The following is a 15,746-nucleotide window of genomic DNA, read 5'->3' as shown; positions in this document are numbered from 1 at the left end:
AAACAACATAGCCAAGACACACTCACACCCTGCCAAACGTCTGATCCCACTTTTTTGCACCGGGGCGCAGACGCAGTCGACGCTCTGTCATTTTCCATTTTTGTGATCTGTCACTCAAGATTTCGCTTGCTCATTCCGATTCCGTGCTTCATCACTGTTTCGTGCCGCCGCTCGTCGTTGTTTGAAGCAAAATATTTAAGTTTCTGCAGGTTTATTAGAAGTGATTGTGGGTTAGAAAGTGGTGATTTAGTGAATTGTCGGTGCCCCGATTGAAGAAAGTTGATTTTGGTAAGAATTTCTTGATGTTTAATGTTTATTTTGATTGTTAACCTTTTCGCTTTTGTTGCAATCCGGAACGTCGGCAGGAATCCGCCACAATGGACCAGCAGATGGACATTAGCTCGTACGAGGGCCGCATCGTCAAGATGGAGGTCGACTACTCGACGATTTGCGATGAAAAGATCCCGTCCAGCAAGGAAATGGCCAAAGCCGGAAAGTTCAACGAAGCCCTGGAAGTCCTGCTGCAGCTGGAGAAGCAAACGCGCGTCGCGGCGGACATGGTCTCGTGCTCGCGTGTCCTGGTGGCCATCGTGCAGATTTGCTTCGAGACGAGCAACTGGAACTACATGAACGAGTACATTACGATTCTGGTGAAACGGCGCTCGCAGTCGAAACACGCCGTCACCAAAATGGTCCAGGAGTGCTGCACGTACGTGGACAAAACTCCGGACAAGGAAACCAAGCTGAAGCTGATCGACACGTTGCGCACGGTGACGGAGGGCAAGATTTACGTCGAGGTGGAACGGGCCCGGCTGACGAAAATGCTCGCCGACATTAAGGAAGCGGACGGGGACGTGACCGGAGCGGCCTCGGCCATGGAGGAACTGCAGGTGGAAACGTACGGCTCGATGGACAAGCGCGAAAAAGTCGAACTGATTCTGGAGCAGATGCGCCTCTGCCTGGCCAAGCAGGACTTTGTGCGGACGCAGATCATCGCCAAGAAGATCAGCATCAAGTTCTTCAACGATCCGGAACAGCAGGATTTGAAGTTGAAGTACTACGACCTGATGATTCGGCTGGATCAGGATTCGTCGTTTATCAAAACTTCCCGCCACTATCTGGCCGTGGTGGATTCGGAGTCGATTGCGAAGGAAACCGAGCGCAGACAGAAGATGCTGACGTACGCGGTGCTGTACTGCATTCTGTCCCCGTACGATAACGAGCAGGTCGATATGATGCACAACCTGTCCAAGAACAAACTGCTGGAGGAGCTGCCGGTGTACAAGTGAGTAGGAATAACAATGCTTGTTGTTTTTTTATTTCTCCTTACTTCGTAAAATTAAGATTTTTGATAACTAACTTATCATTTGCTGCTTAATTAGTCCAAATTGATATCAGAACAGAAAATTTAATTTCGAAAAAAAAATCAAAAATAAATTCAATTTAAAAACCTTACAGAAAAAAAATCCGGTGTAATTTTTCGGGAAATGTCGAATTTTCACTTTTCTGCAAATCTCCATATAAAATCCAGGTTTCGTGCTAACTATTTTGACATCTAGAAAAACCTGCCTTACCTTATCTAATCTACATACCTTGGTTTGAGTGTCGAGCTCGGCATTCGCTCAGTCAACATTCAAAATAATGAAAGCTTTTCAAACTACGGCAATCTCTGTCATTGCTCGATCCATTTTTCAGCATCGATTTTATCACATTGCTATATTTCCAGAGTATTTTTTTAAGGATCAATAAACTATTGTCTTTTATATGTTTAGGTCCTATACCTAACCAATTAAAATTAAAAAATCGCTAAATAAATTTAAAAAAAATGGGTTTAGGCTGTTCAAATAAGTTTAAATATTAAGTTTCATTTATAATCGTCTAAAAGAATTAAAAATATGAATTTTTATTTGTTCAATGAATGTCTTTAAGTTCAAGAAATTTTGATAAAAATAACCTTGAAACCTTGGACAAAAATGTTGCCATCCCTTTAATTTTCGGTTAAAACCAAAGAACAACAAAAAAATGTAATTAAAAAAAAGTATACTTTCACTGACTGATAGCTTATGTTTCCTGAATGAAATTTATGAATACTTTCCGTTAAAGTATTTTTTTTAATTTATTCTGTTCTGATTTAAAATATTATTTACTGATAATAGTGAAAGTTCCTATGTTACAACCACAAACCAGAATTTTTAAATTCTTAAATTCTAAAATTCTTAAATTCTTAAATTCTTAAATTCTTAAATTCTTAAATTCCTAAATTCTTAAATTCTTAAATTCTTAAATTCTTAAATTCTTAAATTCTTAAATTCTTAAATTATTAAATTCTTAAATTCTTAAATTCTTAAATTCTTAAATTCTTAAATTCTTAAATTCTTAAATTCTTAAATTCTTAAATTCTTAAATTCTTAAATTCTTAAATTCTTAAATTCTTAAATTCTTAAATTTTTAAATTCTTAAATTCTTAAATTCTTAAATTCTTAAATTTTTAAATTCTTAAATTCTTAAATTCTTAAATTCTTAAAATTCTTAAATTCTTAAATTCTTAAATTCCTAAATTCTTAAATTCTTAAATTCTTAAATTCTTATATTCTTAAATTCCTAAATTCTTTAATTCTTAAATTCTTAAATTCTTAAATTCCTAAATTCTTAAATTCCTAAATTCTTAAATTCTTAAATTTTTAAATTTTTAAATTCTTAAATTCTTAAATTCTTTAATTCTCAAAAATCCTAATTGCTTAAATACTTAAATTATTGAATTCTTGAAAACTTTAATTCTTGAATTATTGAATTCATGAATTCTAAAATTTTAAAATCTTGAAATTTTAAATTTCCATGCTTCGTGAAAAAAAGTATATTTTAAAAATTTTTACTCCTTTTATTCTAAAATTTCAAAATCCTAAAATATCAAAATTCTTAAATCTTCTAAAATTCAGAAATTTTAAATTCTAAAATTTTTAAAATCTTACGTCCTTGAATTCTAAAACTTAAAAATTGAATAAAATGGTAAATTCTAATAAAAATCTAGAATAATTATTGAATTCATGAATTCTAAAATTTTAAAATCTTCAAATTTTAAATTTCCATGATTTGTGAAAAAAATAAATTAAATAAATTAAAATTCCAAAATTATTTAATCCTTTTATCCTAAAATTTCAAAATCCTAAAATATCAAAATTCTTAAATCTTCTGAAATTCTGGAATTTAAAATTCTTAAATTTTTAAAATCTTGCATCCTTGAATTCTAATACTTAAAAATTGAAAAAATTGTAAATTCTCATAAAATTCTAGAATTCTCGACTTTTTTTTATTAGGTCCTATAAATATATAAAGGACAATAGGTTATAGGACCTTTAAAAAAATCTAGGATTTGAAAATTTTACGCTTCTATAATTTTCTCAAATTATTTTATATTCTTGAATTCGAAACTGAAATATTCTGAAATTGAAATTGAAAAAATTCTAAAAAATATAATTCTGATATTCTAAAATTTTAAATTCCTGCAATTCTAAAATTTTTGAATTGTAAATTTCTTAAATCTTCCAAAATACTAGATTTTTTGCCAGTCACTTTATTTTCCAACGTTTTTGAAAGTTGTTTGCTGATGAAAACTTTTAAGTTGCATGTTATAAAGTTTTACGAAGTGTCTTGATCACAACACAAAACTGAATACAGACAAGACTCGATTATCCGAAATTCAATTACCCGAAGGTTTGTATGCGACTTCGTATAATCGAATCATGAACAACACATTTTTTCGTATCAAATTCGGCCGCCATCATTTTGGTCGACATCTTGGATTTAAAATTCTAAATCACTTTAGAGTAGTTTAGGGGTCATACCTAAGCTCAACAATCACAAATTAGACAGCGAAATCATTTTGCGCATTTTTCGATTATCCGAACTGAAATTTTGCCAAAGCCTTCGGATAATCGAGTTAAACTTAAATTGATGGAAATTTGTTTTTTTTTTCTCTTCTAAAGACTGAGCTGGGTTAAAAAAATAAAAATATATTTGACTGCTTTTGACCACTTAGACTCCTGAAAAAAATAGAGAAACAATAAAAATTTACAAATCTTCAACCAATAAATATATTTAACAGACATAAAAAATAACGAATTGCTTCCCCCTCTCTTCCTCCCAGGGAACTCCTCCGCCTGTTCATGTGCAAGGAGCTCATCAACTTCGACGCCCTGTGCACGGTGTACGGAGCCGAGCTGAACACGTTCGACATCTTCAACCAGGAGACGACGCACGGCAAAAAGTGCTGGGCCGAGCTGAAGAACCGCCTGATCGAGCACAACGTACGTATCATCTCCAACTACTACACGCGCATTAACCTGAAGCGCATGGCCGAACTGCTGGACCTGAGCGAAGCCGAGTGCGAGGAGTACCTGTCGCGGATGGTCAACGCCGGAACGCTCACCGTCAAGACGGACCGACCCGCCGGCATCATCCACTTCTCGGCGAAGAAGGCCGCCTCGGAGATCCTCAACGACTGGGCGTTTGGGCTGAACGAGCTGATGAATCTGGTGAACAAAACGTGCCACCTGATCAACAAGGAAGAGTGCATCAACCAGGTCATGCCGGCGACCCCGGCGGCTTCGTCGTAATTCTCGTCGTTCGTATTAGACACCTCGGCGGTTCTTATCGTAATTCTCTGAATAAACTTATGTAACTGTGAAGCGAAACTTGCGTCAAGGATTTCTTTTTATTCCGAAAAGCCCACAGCTAAAGCCATAATTTGGCACTCATTTGGCAGCCAACAAGGCCACTTGCCGCCACCACCTTGGCACCTTGATCCAATTACAAACAGTCGGGGCAAAGTGTGGCTTTTCCAAGTTTGAAAATCGATAGCATTACGTTCCGGTTAGAAGGTAAAGCTGCACCACCTCGAAAGTGGAAGCGTCGTCGTTAAACATGGTTGATGGCGGCGGCAACACCTAAATATATGTGCATAATAATGTTGTGACTTTGAACAGGTGAGAAATTTATGGGGGTGGAGAAGGTTTGGTGATTTTGCTTATTCCGTTGCGGGAAATGTGGGAAGTGAAGACAGCAGGAGTTGTTTGGTGGAGATGGGTGGTACTTTGATATGATGGTAAAGTGCAGCCGTCTCCATGGAAATTTTCGCTTTAAAGCAATTCTCTGGGATTCCGGTAAATGTTAAATATTCCTTTTGATTTGCCAAAAGAAGCTATTTTTTATTCGTCTATACAAGTTACCCATATATATTTGAGAGTCTACTATTAAAAAAAGCTATTTAAGGCCTTTGCAATTTTTTTCCAAAGTGATCGAAATTGTGTTGCAAATGTTAGGTATTTTTGAAAAAAAAAAGATTTTTTTTTGCGAGATATCGAAATCATTGTCCAAATTATGATTTAAGCTAAGTATGGAAGGAACGCGGTCAAGGTAAGTTGAGATTCTTGAGGGAAAATATAAAACGATTAAAATATTCATAAATTCAAAATGTAAAAAATCAAAAAACTCAAATTCAGCATTCAAAATAAATTGCAATACAAAAACTTCCATGGATTTAAGAAGCTTAAAATTTAAAATATCAGAGATTCAGAAATTTAAAAATTGAAGAAACATAAAATCAAAAAATCTTATCTTAAATTCTTATATTAAGTCGATGCAATATTATTCATAGTGTTGTCCCTCGACTCAAGCCATAGTTTCAACATTTGTATGAAAAAAGTGTTTTAAAAGCATCTTACACCAGGTGCAGTTGACAAAAACTTTTAAAAATATTTGCAACAGCCTTATTAAATTATCAAATTCCTCAATTCTTATTTTTTTTTAAATCTTAAACTCAAAAATTTATTAATTCTGAATTTTTTAAATTCTAAAAAAAAACACTCTTTTAATTTTTTTTTAACTAAAACTATTTATACAAAATTTTGAAATAATATTATTTTAAAAATTCTTATATTCACGTATTTTGAATATATGAATTTTGAAATCTGTAATTTTTTGAATACACAAAACTGGTTGGTCCTTTTTCGGGTTGTCACTTTTTAGTTTGTACTCCGTTGCTTTGACAAAATAAAACTAAAAAGTAAAAGTGCTAAGCGACATGGGTTTGTTCAAATATTACGTCCATAGATTTTCAGAATTTCAACCCCCTCCCCCCTGTCACGCACTTTGCCTATACCTTTAACATGGACGGATGTGCGACAAAAGGTCGAAAGACATAAGGTCGAATGTGAAAAAATGAAACAAATAATAATAAGCATAAACTTCTAAAATACTCTTGAAAAAAATATTTTCTTAAAAACAAATCCGAACTTTTCTGTGAGTTTATCAATCCTTCAAGTAATGATCTTTTTTTTTAAAAAAATAAACAGAATTACTTCCAAACCATTTTTTGAGAAGTTTTCCATTCCTTAAAAAAATATTAGTTTTTGTAATAATATTTTGTAATAACATTGTGAGTTATCCCATTCATGCAAATATGAGCGACTTCTCAAATATGTTTGTTTATTCCAAAAACAACCTATTCTTGTCGTAATATTTTGGGGAGTATTACCAAATTTTCAAACGTGAGCATTTCTTTTAAAAAATCGATTTCTATAATTTTTAAACTGTTTTTAAACCTTTTTATCGCTGTCGTAATGTTTTTGTGAATTTTTCCATTCTTTCAAATATGAGCGGATCTTTCAAAAAAAGTTCGACTTCTAAAACTATTTTCAAGGTTTTTATTTTATTTTTGAAAACAACTTATTCTTGTTTGTCGTGTAATTTTTGTGAGTTTTTCCATTCTTTCAAACATTATCAGTTCTTTAAAAAAAAGTTCGACATCTAAAATATATTTTAAGGTGTATTTTTTTAAACTGTCGAAATGTTTTTGTGATTTTTTCAATTGGGTCCTAAAATGAAGCTTAGATTGCTTATTATTGTTTACAGCGATAAAGCGCGGTCCTTCTTGACAGAAAAGCTCCTACTTGACAGCTCATTCTAAGGGGACCATAGTTGATCCATCGAAAAAATGTTGTCCTGTCAAAAAAAAAATTGCGTTGAAATGAAAAAAAGTGATCAGAAATGGTTTTTAATCGTGTTTTTTACCGTTGTACATAAAAATTGACATAGGGCTTTAGTACCCAATTCTTTAAAATATAAGAGGTTCTTTCAAAAAAGTTGGACTAAATATTTTTGAAGTTTTTATTTTATTTTTAAAAACAACCTATTCTTGACTGTCAGAATGTTTCTGTGAGTTTTTCCATTCTTTCAAATATTACCGTTTCTTTTTAAAAATATTACTTTTAACTTATTATTTAAAAAATAACGGTTGGAATATTTTAGTGACTTCCCCATACTTTCTATTATAAACAGTTTCTAACTGTTCTTGCTTCTGAGCTATTCTTCATCTATCCTTCATGGTCATAGCTGTATCTATACAAAATTTCGATCGTATTTATTTAAATTTTTAGAGATAAACTCCAGCTCAACCTTTTGGCATTCGACCTTTTGTGCATTCGACCTTAGTCTTTTGACCTTTTGTCATGCATTCCTACAACCACCTTTCCTCTTACTATCCCACATCTATTAGCTATTTCGAAGGTTATTTAAACAAAATATCCTTCTCTGTTTAATTCGTTCTCCTTAGTATCAGTAAACTCTCTCCCCACTTCGAACAAATCAGCTGTTGGAAGGTAGTCCATATCTCAGCTCAGGATAATAACAGCACCAATGTAATTGTTCATGAAATGAAATGAAAAAAAAATCTCTCTACAACTTTGCCAAATTGATCAGAAAATCCGTTCTCAATATACAGATTTTTGAAAATAATTTAAACCAGGTTTTTAAGCAATGATGGCGTTACGAATGGTGCACACCCGAAATGTCAAAAAACTCGCCGCTGTGAAAACTTGATGATCAAAGCCGATGTATTGCTTATTGCGAGATAAAATCACGTTTCTCCTTCGCTGTGACTGATTGGAGATTATAGCCGCCTTACTTCCGCAGTGTAAAAATCAGCAAATTGAACTGAAATTCTACGTTGATTTGGCTGTCAACTTGATTTGTTTTGAATATTTTCCAAAAAGTCAGCTGAAAACTCAAGGCAACCTTTGACAACAGCCAAAAATTTGTTCGGGGTTGTCATGCGGCTGTCATGCGATCATTATCTTGCGGTCGTATCACCGCGCGTGAACTCTAATTATTGACGCCCGCGATAATACCTCTATGTACCGTATATGCAGTAAATACAGTATACAATGTACGGACAATGTGCTTTCATCGTCTAGTTTTCACAGCGGTGAGTTGGCCGTGCGGGTTGGGGCGCAGACTTAGTAAGCCAGATATAACTATCGCCGGTTTGATATTTTTTTAGGATTACAAATATTTTTTCCTAGCGTCTGCCAGATGTTAATTTACACATTATTAGAGGTAAAATTAAAGTTTTTTTCTGACAACAAAGATGTACCCCTTTTTAGATGTAATTTTACCATGTTTTTTTACTGTGTGTGATTTCTGAAATCAGAGTAAAATCTAAAAATCTGAATTCATTACTTTAAATTTCGCTGATGAAAATTCGGTAATTTTTCACAGAATTTAACTCATTTAAAAAAATTAGTAAATATGTTGTGTCATGAAGCAAAATTTTGTGGCTGAGGTACTGCACACCTTTCACGTAAGTTGCCTTATTTACAAATTGTTTACAAAACACATAGATACTAATGGTACGTTCGTTTGATGGCTAGTTCCACACTGAGTGCCGCACTCAGAGCTGTCAAAGTGTTTCTTTGAAGAAACTCGCGCTAGTTCCGCACGAGTTTCGCCGCCATCTTGGAACTGAAACTCTAGTGCCGCACTCGATATTTTTTCAGTTTCATGCGAGTTCCACGCACACTGACAGATGACGTTCGATTGAACCAAAACTGGCACCGACGAGTGCGGCACTCAGTGCCGCACTGGCTGTTCAAACGAACGTACCATAAGGATGGTCTCCTATCAAGATACATTTTAAGGTGGCGGCTGGCACTTTCTACAGCTTTTCACCATTCCAGTAAGCACCATCCATTAAAAACGTTTTCCGTCGAAAGAAGGTTGACATTCTGGTGATGGCTTTTCCACCCAATTCCAGAAGCCACAGGTGGTGGGCGGCGGAGGAGTTTTGTACTTTATTTGATTAAATCATCATCACTCGAAGCTCGATTACCACCACACTTCAGTGGAAAGCAAATTATGTCGCTTGTTTATCGTCAACACGGTATGCTTGTTTGACTTTGTATGCGATAAGTTCGCAGATCGATATGATTTCCCAAAATAACTCATGCAAACTTGAAGAGAGGTCTAGTAAGGCGTGTGTAATTAGAAAGTGCCTTTATGAATGCTTGATAAAATATTTACAAAATCATTTAAAAAATGTTCGTAAAAAGGAAAAAAAAAAACAAAAAAAAAATGACGTGACTAAAACACGATGGGGCTCTTGACTGCAGCGTGAGCTTTACCGGCAGATAACCGCGGAGTAACAACAACCATTACCTTCCACTGAAATTGCCGGTTCTGCACACAGGTTGTGAAACAGGACAATTTATCACGAACCGCGGGAGGACAAGTTGTGCCCCGTGAACTACCAGTTGAGCACGAGCAGTAATTAGTGGAAAAGGTGAAACCTTGACACAGTTCTGACTTTACAGAATGCGGTTGTTTTGCGATGTTGGGAAATGTTTTTAGATTTAGCCAACTTGAATCCACAAGATCCACAAATCAATTAGAAAGAATAATTTCTTGATAAATAAATATTGATTGTAAAATTAGCAATTATTGAATATATATTTACGCATTTTTAGTTTAAAACACCATTTTAATAAAAAAATTGTTTAAAAAAAACAAAATAGTAAAAGCAAAAAAAAATATGTATTTGTATTTTTGTTTTGCTATTTTAAATCAATTGGATCCCAAAGTCCTATGTTAATTTTTGTGTACAACTGTAAAAAAAGACGATCAAAAACTATTTCTGATCAGTTTTTTTCATTGCATAAAGATAAATTGACAATTGACATCATTTTTTCGATGGATCAACTATGGGCCCCTTGGAACGAGCTGTCAAGAAGGGCCGAGAAGCTTTTTTTTAAATTAATTCAAAAATCCATTTAAAAAAAGGGTCATTGTTCTCAGAAAAATAAGCTTTATCGTTGTGAACAATAAAATCAGCAATTTAAGCTTAATTTTAGGACCCAACTCTTACAAATTTCAGATTAACAGTGTGCAAACAGAATTGTTTAGGGGAGGGTGGAAAAACTTGGTTTTATATGAAAAATATTATAAAAAAAACCTAATCTTTTTTTATTTTTTTTTCTTTATTGAAAAAATTAAAAAGACAGATGTGAGCCGGTAACTTGTAGTGAAACTTTCCCAGCTGTCTTGGAAAACTTCACAGAAGTTTGACAGAAAGTTTAACACCATGTTACACTCTTAATTTCTTGATTGCCTGAATATTGCTAAATATTATTATTACTCTTGATTTAAACCTGCAACACAATTATTCCGATTCATTTTGATTTGTACAATAAAATCGTTTCGTTAGGTTCAAACGTAATTCGAAGATAATAAAGTTGAGAAAAATTGTCCCTAATAAAAAAAAGAATCTCATAAATTTAATTGTCTAGATTTCTCCAATTTATTATTATTATGTTTGTTTTCCCCTTATCAGTATCCACCTTCCAACTTTATTCCTTACACTTATTTTCCTGCTTGTCCTTGCCAAAAGTCGCAATGTTTGAGCCACAAGAAAAAAGAAACACCTAAATATTACTTAGAAGAAAAAAAAATCCCACAAAAATAAATCAACCACGCTCATCCCCATTAGCTCGACAAACTTTGCAATCATCCCGTTCACATCACAATTTTCTTTTTTTCCTCCCGAAAACAAAAAAGAAACAAAGTTTTTTCCCCCCGCTCGCGTACTCACCTGATGCCATCTCATCACCTGGAACCGTACCTCCGTCCTAACGCCGTCGCCGGCGGCCACAATCCAGCGGGGCTCCCGGCTTCCGTCCCAGCCCCGGCCCGGACATCCCGCCCGGCGGCGGTTGTTGTTGATGTTCCACAGCATACATGTCGCGTGGGGAAACATTATCCTTACTTTTTTGTTTGTTTGCTTCTTTTCACAAATCAGGCCTTATATACCGATATAGGGCCGTAGTGGGGCTCCGCGCTCCGCGGTTCTGTTATGATTCCTCACTCTCTCTCACTCACTTGAAGACTTTAATAACATCTGATTAAATTGCTCTCCACTGAGTGGTTAAGAATACGCACTTTTCGTGTATTTTGAACTAAATTTGCTGTGGATATTGCTTTTACGACACTTTTGGAGAAGCATTAGTTTAAGGGCTTCTTTTCATTATTTTCAAGCACTAAAATGACAATTATTACAGCACTTCTCCTTAAATTTATGTAATTTTCCAAACAAATTTCACAGAATTCACCGTGGAAAAATCTCCTCTCTTCACCGGAACAACCGGACGCCGTACGCACGTTGCAAAATCGTGCAAAACACTTGGATACCCAGTTGGATACAAAAACACTTCATCGCACAGAATAATTGCAAGAACACGTCCAAACACCGCCACGGCCACCATCCATCCTTTTTTTTTGAGAAGGGCACGAAGGCCTCTGGAGAGCGAGCGAGAGCGAACGAACCGGAGATCCTTGCGAATTCACGTCAGGATCCCGTCCAGAGACAAGTAGAGCAGGCTTACAGAAGCATTTGATGATGACAGTGGCGCCGCCACGTGAGCTGTTTTTGAACTACACTTTTGACGTTTGACCGTTTAGATCAAAATTTACTGTGAAACTTTATTTCTACATTTATTTTGACTGAATAACTCTGTTTTGTGAATATCTCGAAAAACATTAAAATTCTTTCGTTCCGCTTATCTCTGAAATTGCTGTATATTCCGAGCAAATAAAAAAGGCGTCCCTGGCACCACACAAAATTAGCAAATATACCTCTTCACGTGGCCCTAGCCCGGCAGAGAATGACAAAAAGTGAGAGAGAACTTGGCTTCGTCGAAACCGGGTCGTCATCGTCTGAGCGTCTATGGTGGGGATGGGGGTGGTAGATGTTTATGTTGGGCTCGGGGAGGTCCTCCCACCCCTCCCTGTTGCATAGAGTTGATCTTTCCCCGAAACGATACGCAGCCGAGCGTGCCTCCGGGTGAAATTGTCCTGTCCACCCACCACTGCTGTTTTTGGGGCGATTCCACAACTCTCCTCTCCCTAGAGCTGAACATGCCCCAGTTTGCTCAATTTCATGTGGCCAAAATTGAAGGGGAGAGAGTGCGATTACTTTTTTTATTAATCTACGAAATAACTAACTATTTTTATATTAATGAAACGAATTGCAATCAAAACTTTGAATAAAGAAATGTTTTCCCTAAATTTTGAAATATTTTACAATCTTTCAAAGCAATTTTATAAATTTATTGAACTCAACAAAAAAACTAAAAAAAAACATTCAAAATATTGTGCATTACAATTTCGACCCCAACCTCCCCTGCGAAGAGCAAATTGACGTTGCCAAAAGAACACACACACACACACCATGAAAGCTCTTTTGTGTTGTGGCGCAAGGAAGCTTTCACATTAATGTGTGCTTTCCCAAGCTTTGGGGCGGAGAGGAGACGCACGGTGGGTGAGGATTCGGGACAAATAGAAGTCAGAGAAAGGTGTGTGTAAATAGTCGTGTTGTCGTCAATACGCGCCGAGGGCTTTTCCGGTGGTTTTGACTTGGGAAATTGTGGGCGAACATATAAATCGGAAAAATCTCCTGCTAATAACGAGGGTGATAAGGTCAATCAAGAGTCTAATTTTTGGCACACGTAATTTTTTTCAGTTCTACTGTTGCCTTTTTTATCGTTTAGCCAAAATATTTAAAATGCATAACTTGAAATATGTAGAATAAACGAAATTTAATTATAGATAGATTGATTAGTCAGAAAGTCTATGGTAGATCATTTTTTTTAGTTTATACGCACAGCGTTGCCTAAATGTGCTTACTATACAAACAATTTAATGTTTATTTCAAGCAATGTTGGCAACAAGGTTGGCAAGCAGCTTTCTTATAGTGATTTCTTTTTGTGAAGTTTTGAAACAGAAACTATATAGTATATAGATCAAAATGCATTAAACTTTATTGCAGTTTTGCTGTTATCAAAAAATTGAAGTAATCAAAAACCTGGAAAATATTGCAATGACCAAACGAAAAAAAATAATAAAAAATTGTCTTTATCAATGTCAAAATTTATATTTTTGAATTTTTTTTAATTTCGATAAAAAAAAACAAAAATTCAATAATTCAAGTGGCAGCGGCACTATCTTGTCCCACCCAGTGCACGCTATAAGGCTAGTATGGAGATCGGAAGGAAAGGGGTCAAGAAACAGCTTTACGAACAGCAGAACAAAGGAGAGGGAGCCATTCCTTGGGGCTTTTCTTCACCCTCTCTGACTTGCTTGCGCTGCCGCAGCCCATTTGATTTTTTTTTCTTGACCGGTTCCTTCCGAAGTGCGTATACCGCTATAGTGTTAGAGACCCACATTTCGAAAAAATTAAAAAAAAAATCCATTATCGCAAGTGAAATTATGGTGAGGACTCCGAATAATCGAGAATCTTTAATTTTCATTTTGTTTGTAATTTTAAAATTTTTAAACCCTTGAATTTTTTTTTCATTTTTAAATTTTATTTTATTGTTGAGTTTTTTGTATATTTAAAATCCTTTATTTTAAATTGTCTAATGTTTTGAATATTGAATTCTTAAAAAAAAATACTTTTTAGATATCTGAATTCTGAAATTATTGAACTTTAAGTGCCTGGATTTTGGAATATTTGAATTACTTTCCGATCCTTAGTCTTTGAAATCCTGATTTGAAAAAAAAATAATTTTAATTTTCAAAATTTGATTTTTTGTATTTTTCAAATCCGGAATCAGTTAATTTATGTAGATTTGATTTTTTATTCCCCTGAATTCCGATTTATTTTATTTTTTGAATCTTTAATCTAGAGAATTTTGAAATTTCTGCATGTTAAAATTTTGATGTTCTTGAATTATTGAATTTCTGTAATTTTACTTCTTTTATAATTTTTAATTTTGAAATTCACAAATTTGATATTTTTTAAATTTTTATTTTGTATTTTTGATTTTCCCAATTTTTGAGATTTTGAGCTTCTTCTTTTCTTTTTTGTATTTTTTCACATATTTTTGTTTTTGAATAAAATAATTTTCTAATTTAAAATTTTTCAATTTTTCAATTTTCTCATTCATATTTTTTAGTTTTGTTTTTCAAAAAATTCTGATTTTAGATTTTTCTGTCTTTGGAAGCAAAAACTATCATAAACTACTTTATACATTATAATCAATTTATGAAAATAGTTTTTCCCTGATGTTTTAAGTCTTTTTTCCGATTTCCAATAAAATAACGTACACCCTTACCAAAAATCATGATTTTGTGAGTTCAACACTTTCATACGTTTTTTTATGGTTATATCAAAAATCAAATTATTCGCTCTACAGCATTGCCTTGGCGTTCTCGATTACGAGATTCCTACTCGAAACTAGGTGTCCGAAGGCTTGATTGTTGAGGCAATTGCAAACCTCTTTTTACACCTAAGCTTCCATCCACCCCGGGATTCGAACTGACGACCTTCGGATTGTGAGTCCAACTGCCTACGACCCTGGACTGAACAAACAACCTAAGCTTTTTATGTTAGTCCGGGGCCAACATTTACTTCCCGTCCGAAGGAAGGCATGATCAGACAAATTTCGTCTCAAAAAATGCCATCGGGACCATCTGGGATCGAACCCAGGCCGACTGGGTGAGAGGCAATCACGCTTACCCCTACACCACGGTTCCCGGCCCGTTATGGTTATATGGGTTGAACTGAAAAAATCGTATGAAAAGTGGGATATTCATGAAAATCATGATTTTTGGTTATCGTGTAAAGTTAGTTACATCATTGCTGAATGCTCCACTACGAAGCTGGTATAACTAAAACGAAAAATACCATGGGTTTGTGTCTCCGCTTACATAGTGTCTCAGACGTTTTACAGCAAGGGATGCCAAATCGTTTATGGTTTTGAAAAATAAAGATTTTTTTTAATATTCTTGTTGCAATATTTGTTTCATATTTATCACTTCTACAGCTTTTTTTAAAGATCCTATAAACATATAAAAGACAATAGCTTATAGGTCATTTTCAAGAAATAACTCTATAAAGTCTATAGTCTTAAATAATCAATCTTTGATCGATCATATATAAAGTTAAGTTTAATTCAGAAAAAACACGAACGCCGCAAAAGTGGTAAAATGTCTTTAAAAATGAGTAAGTAATAAAAATTATTATTTTAAAAAAATTGTTTGTAAAGCAATTTAAAATTGAAACCTGGCATTAAAAAAACTATAAAACCATTTTTGTTTTTTTTAACTTTTTCCCGTTTTTTGCTTATTAAAATATCTCTGGATTTTTTTTGATGGTCCAGTAAACCAAATTTGGTTTGTAGGACCATTTCAAAAAAAAACTCCAGATCTTGACTTTTTCTTGATAATGTCCAGTGTAGGGACGACCTGCTTCCGAACGCAGCACGACGGCTGCAGTAGCCAACCTCCCGACCGCCCACTGACCACGGTCCGGTTGCAGCTTGTCCCGTTCGGATTCCGTAGAGATCCGCTCCGCTCCGTACATGTCACACACGTTTTCTGATCTGTCACTTCCTCTCACGATTCCTCCATCCTCAGGTAAC

The 15,746-nt window shown here is 34.7% G+C and overlaps 2 protein-coding genes across 2 annotated transcripts in view; one reads left to right on the top strand and one right to left on the bottom strand.

The window, feature by feature from the left end:
• Positions 1-11,183, bottom strand: part of LOC120418906 (uncharacterized) — a 428,949-nt gene extending 417,766 nt beyond the window's left edge. Inside the window, exon 1 of the mRNA XM_052711267.1 lies at positions 10,919-11,183. Coding sequence (XP_052567227.1) covers positions 10,919-11,083 — 165 coding nt within the window. The 5' untranslated portion in view covers positions 11,084-11,183. The remainder of the gene's footprint in view (positions 1-10,918) is intronic.
• On the top strand, positions 126-4,691 carry LOC120425594 (26S proteasome non-ATPase regulatory subunit 12). Its single transcript, XM_039590176.2, has 3 exons — positions 126-288; positions 366-1,285; positions 4,145-4,691. Exons 2-3 carry the CDS (start codon positions 378-380, stop codon positions 4,611-4,613), a joined length of 1,377 nt encoding a protein of 458 aa, XP_039446110.1. The 5' UTR covers positions 126-288; positions 366-377; the 3' UTR covers positions 4,614-4,691.
• Positions 11,184-15,746: the final 4,563 nt, after the last annotated feature.

The sequence above is a fragment of the Culex pipiens genome, chromosome 3 (assembly GCF_016801865.2).
Source record: "Culex pipiens pallens isolate TS chromosome 3, TS_CPP_V2, whole genome shotgun sequence".
NCBI lineage: Eukaryota > Metazoa > Arthropoda > Insecta > Diptera > Culicidae > Culex > Culex pipiens.
The sequence above is the reverse complement of the archived record's forward strand: the minus strand, read 5'-3'. Positions and strand labels throughout refer to the sequence as shown.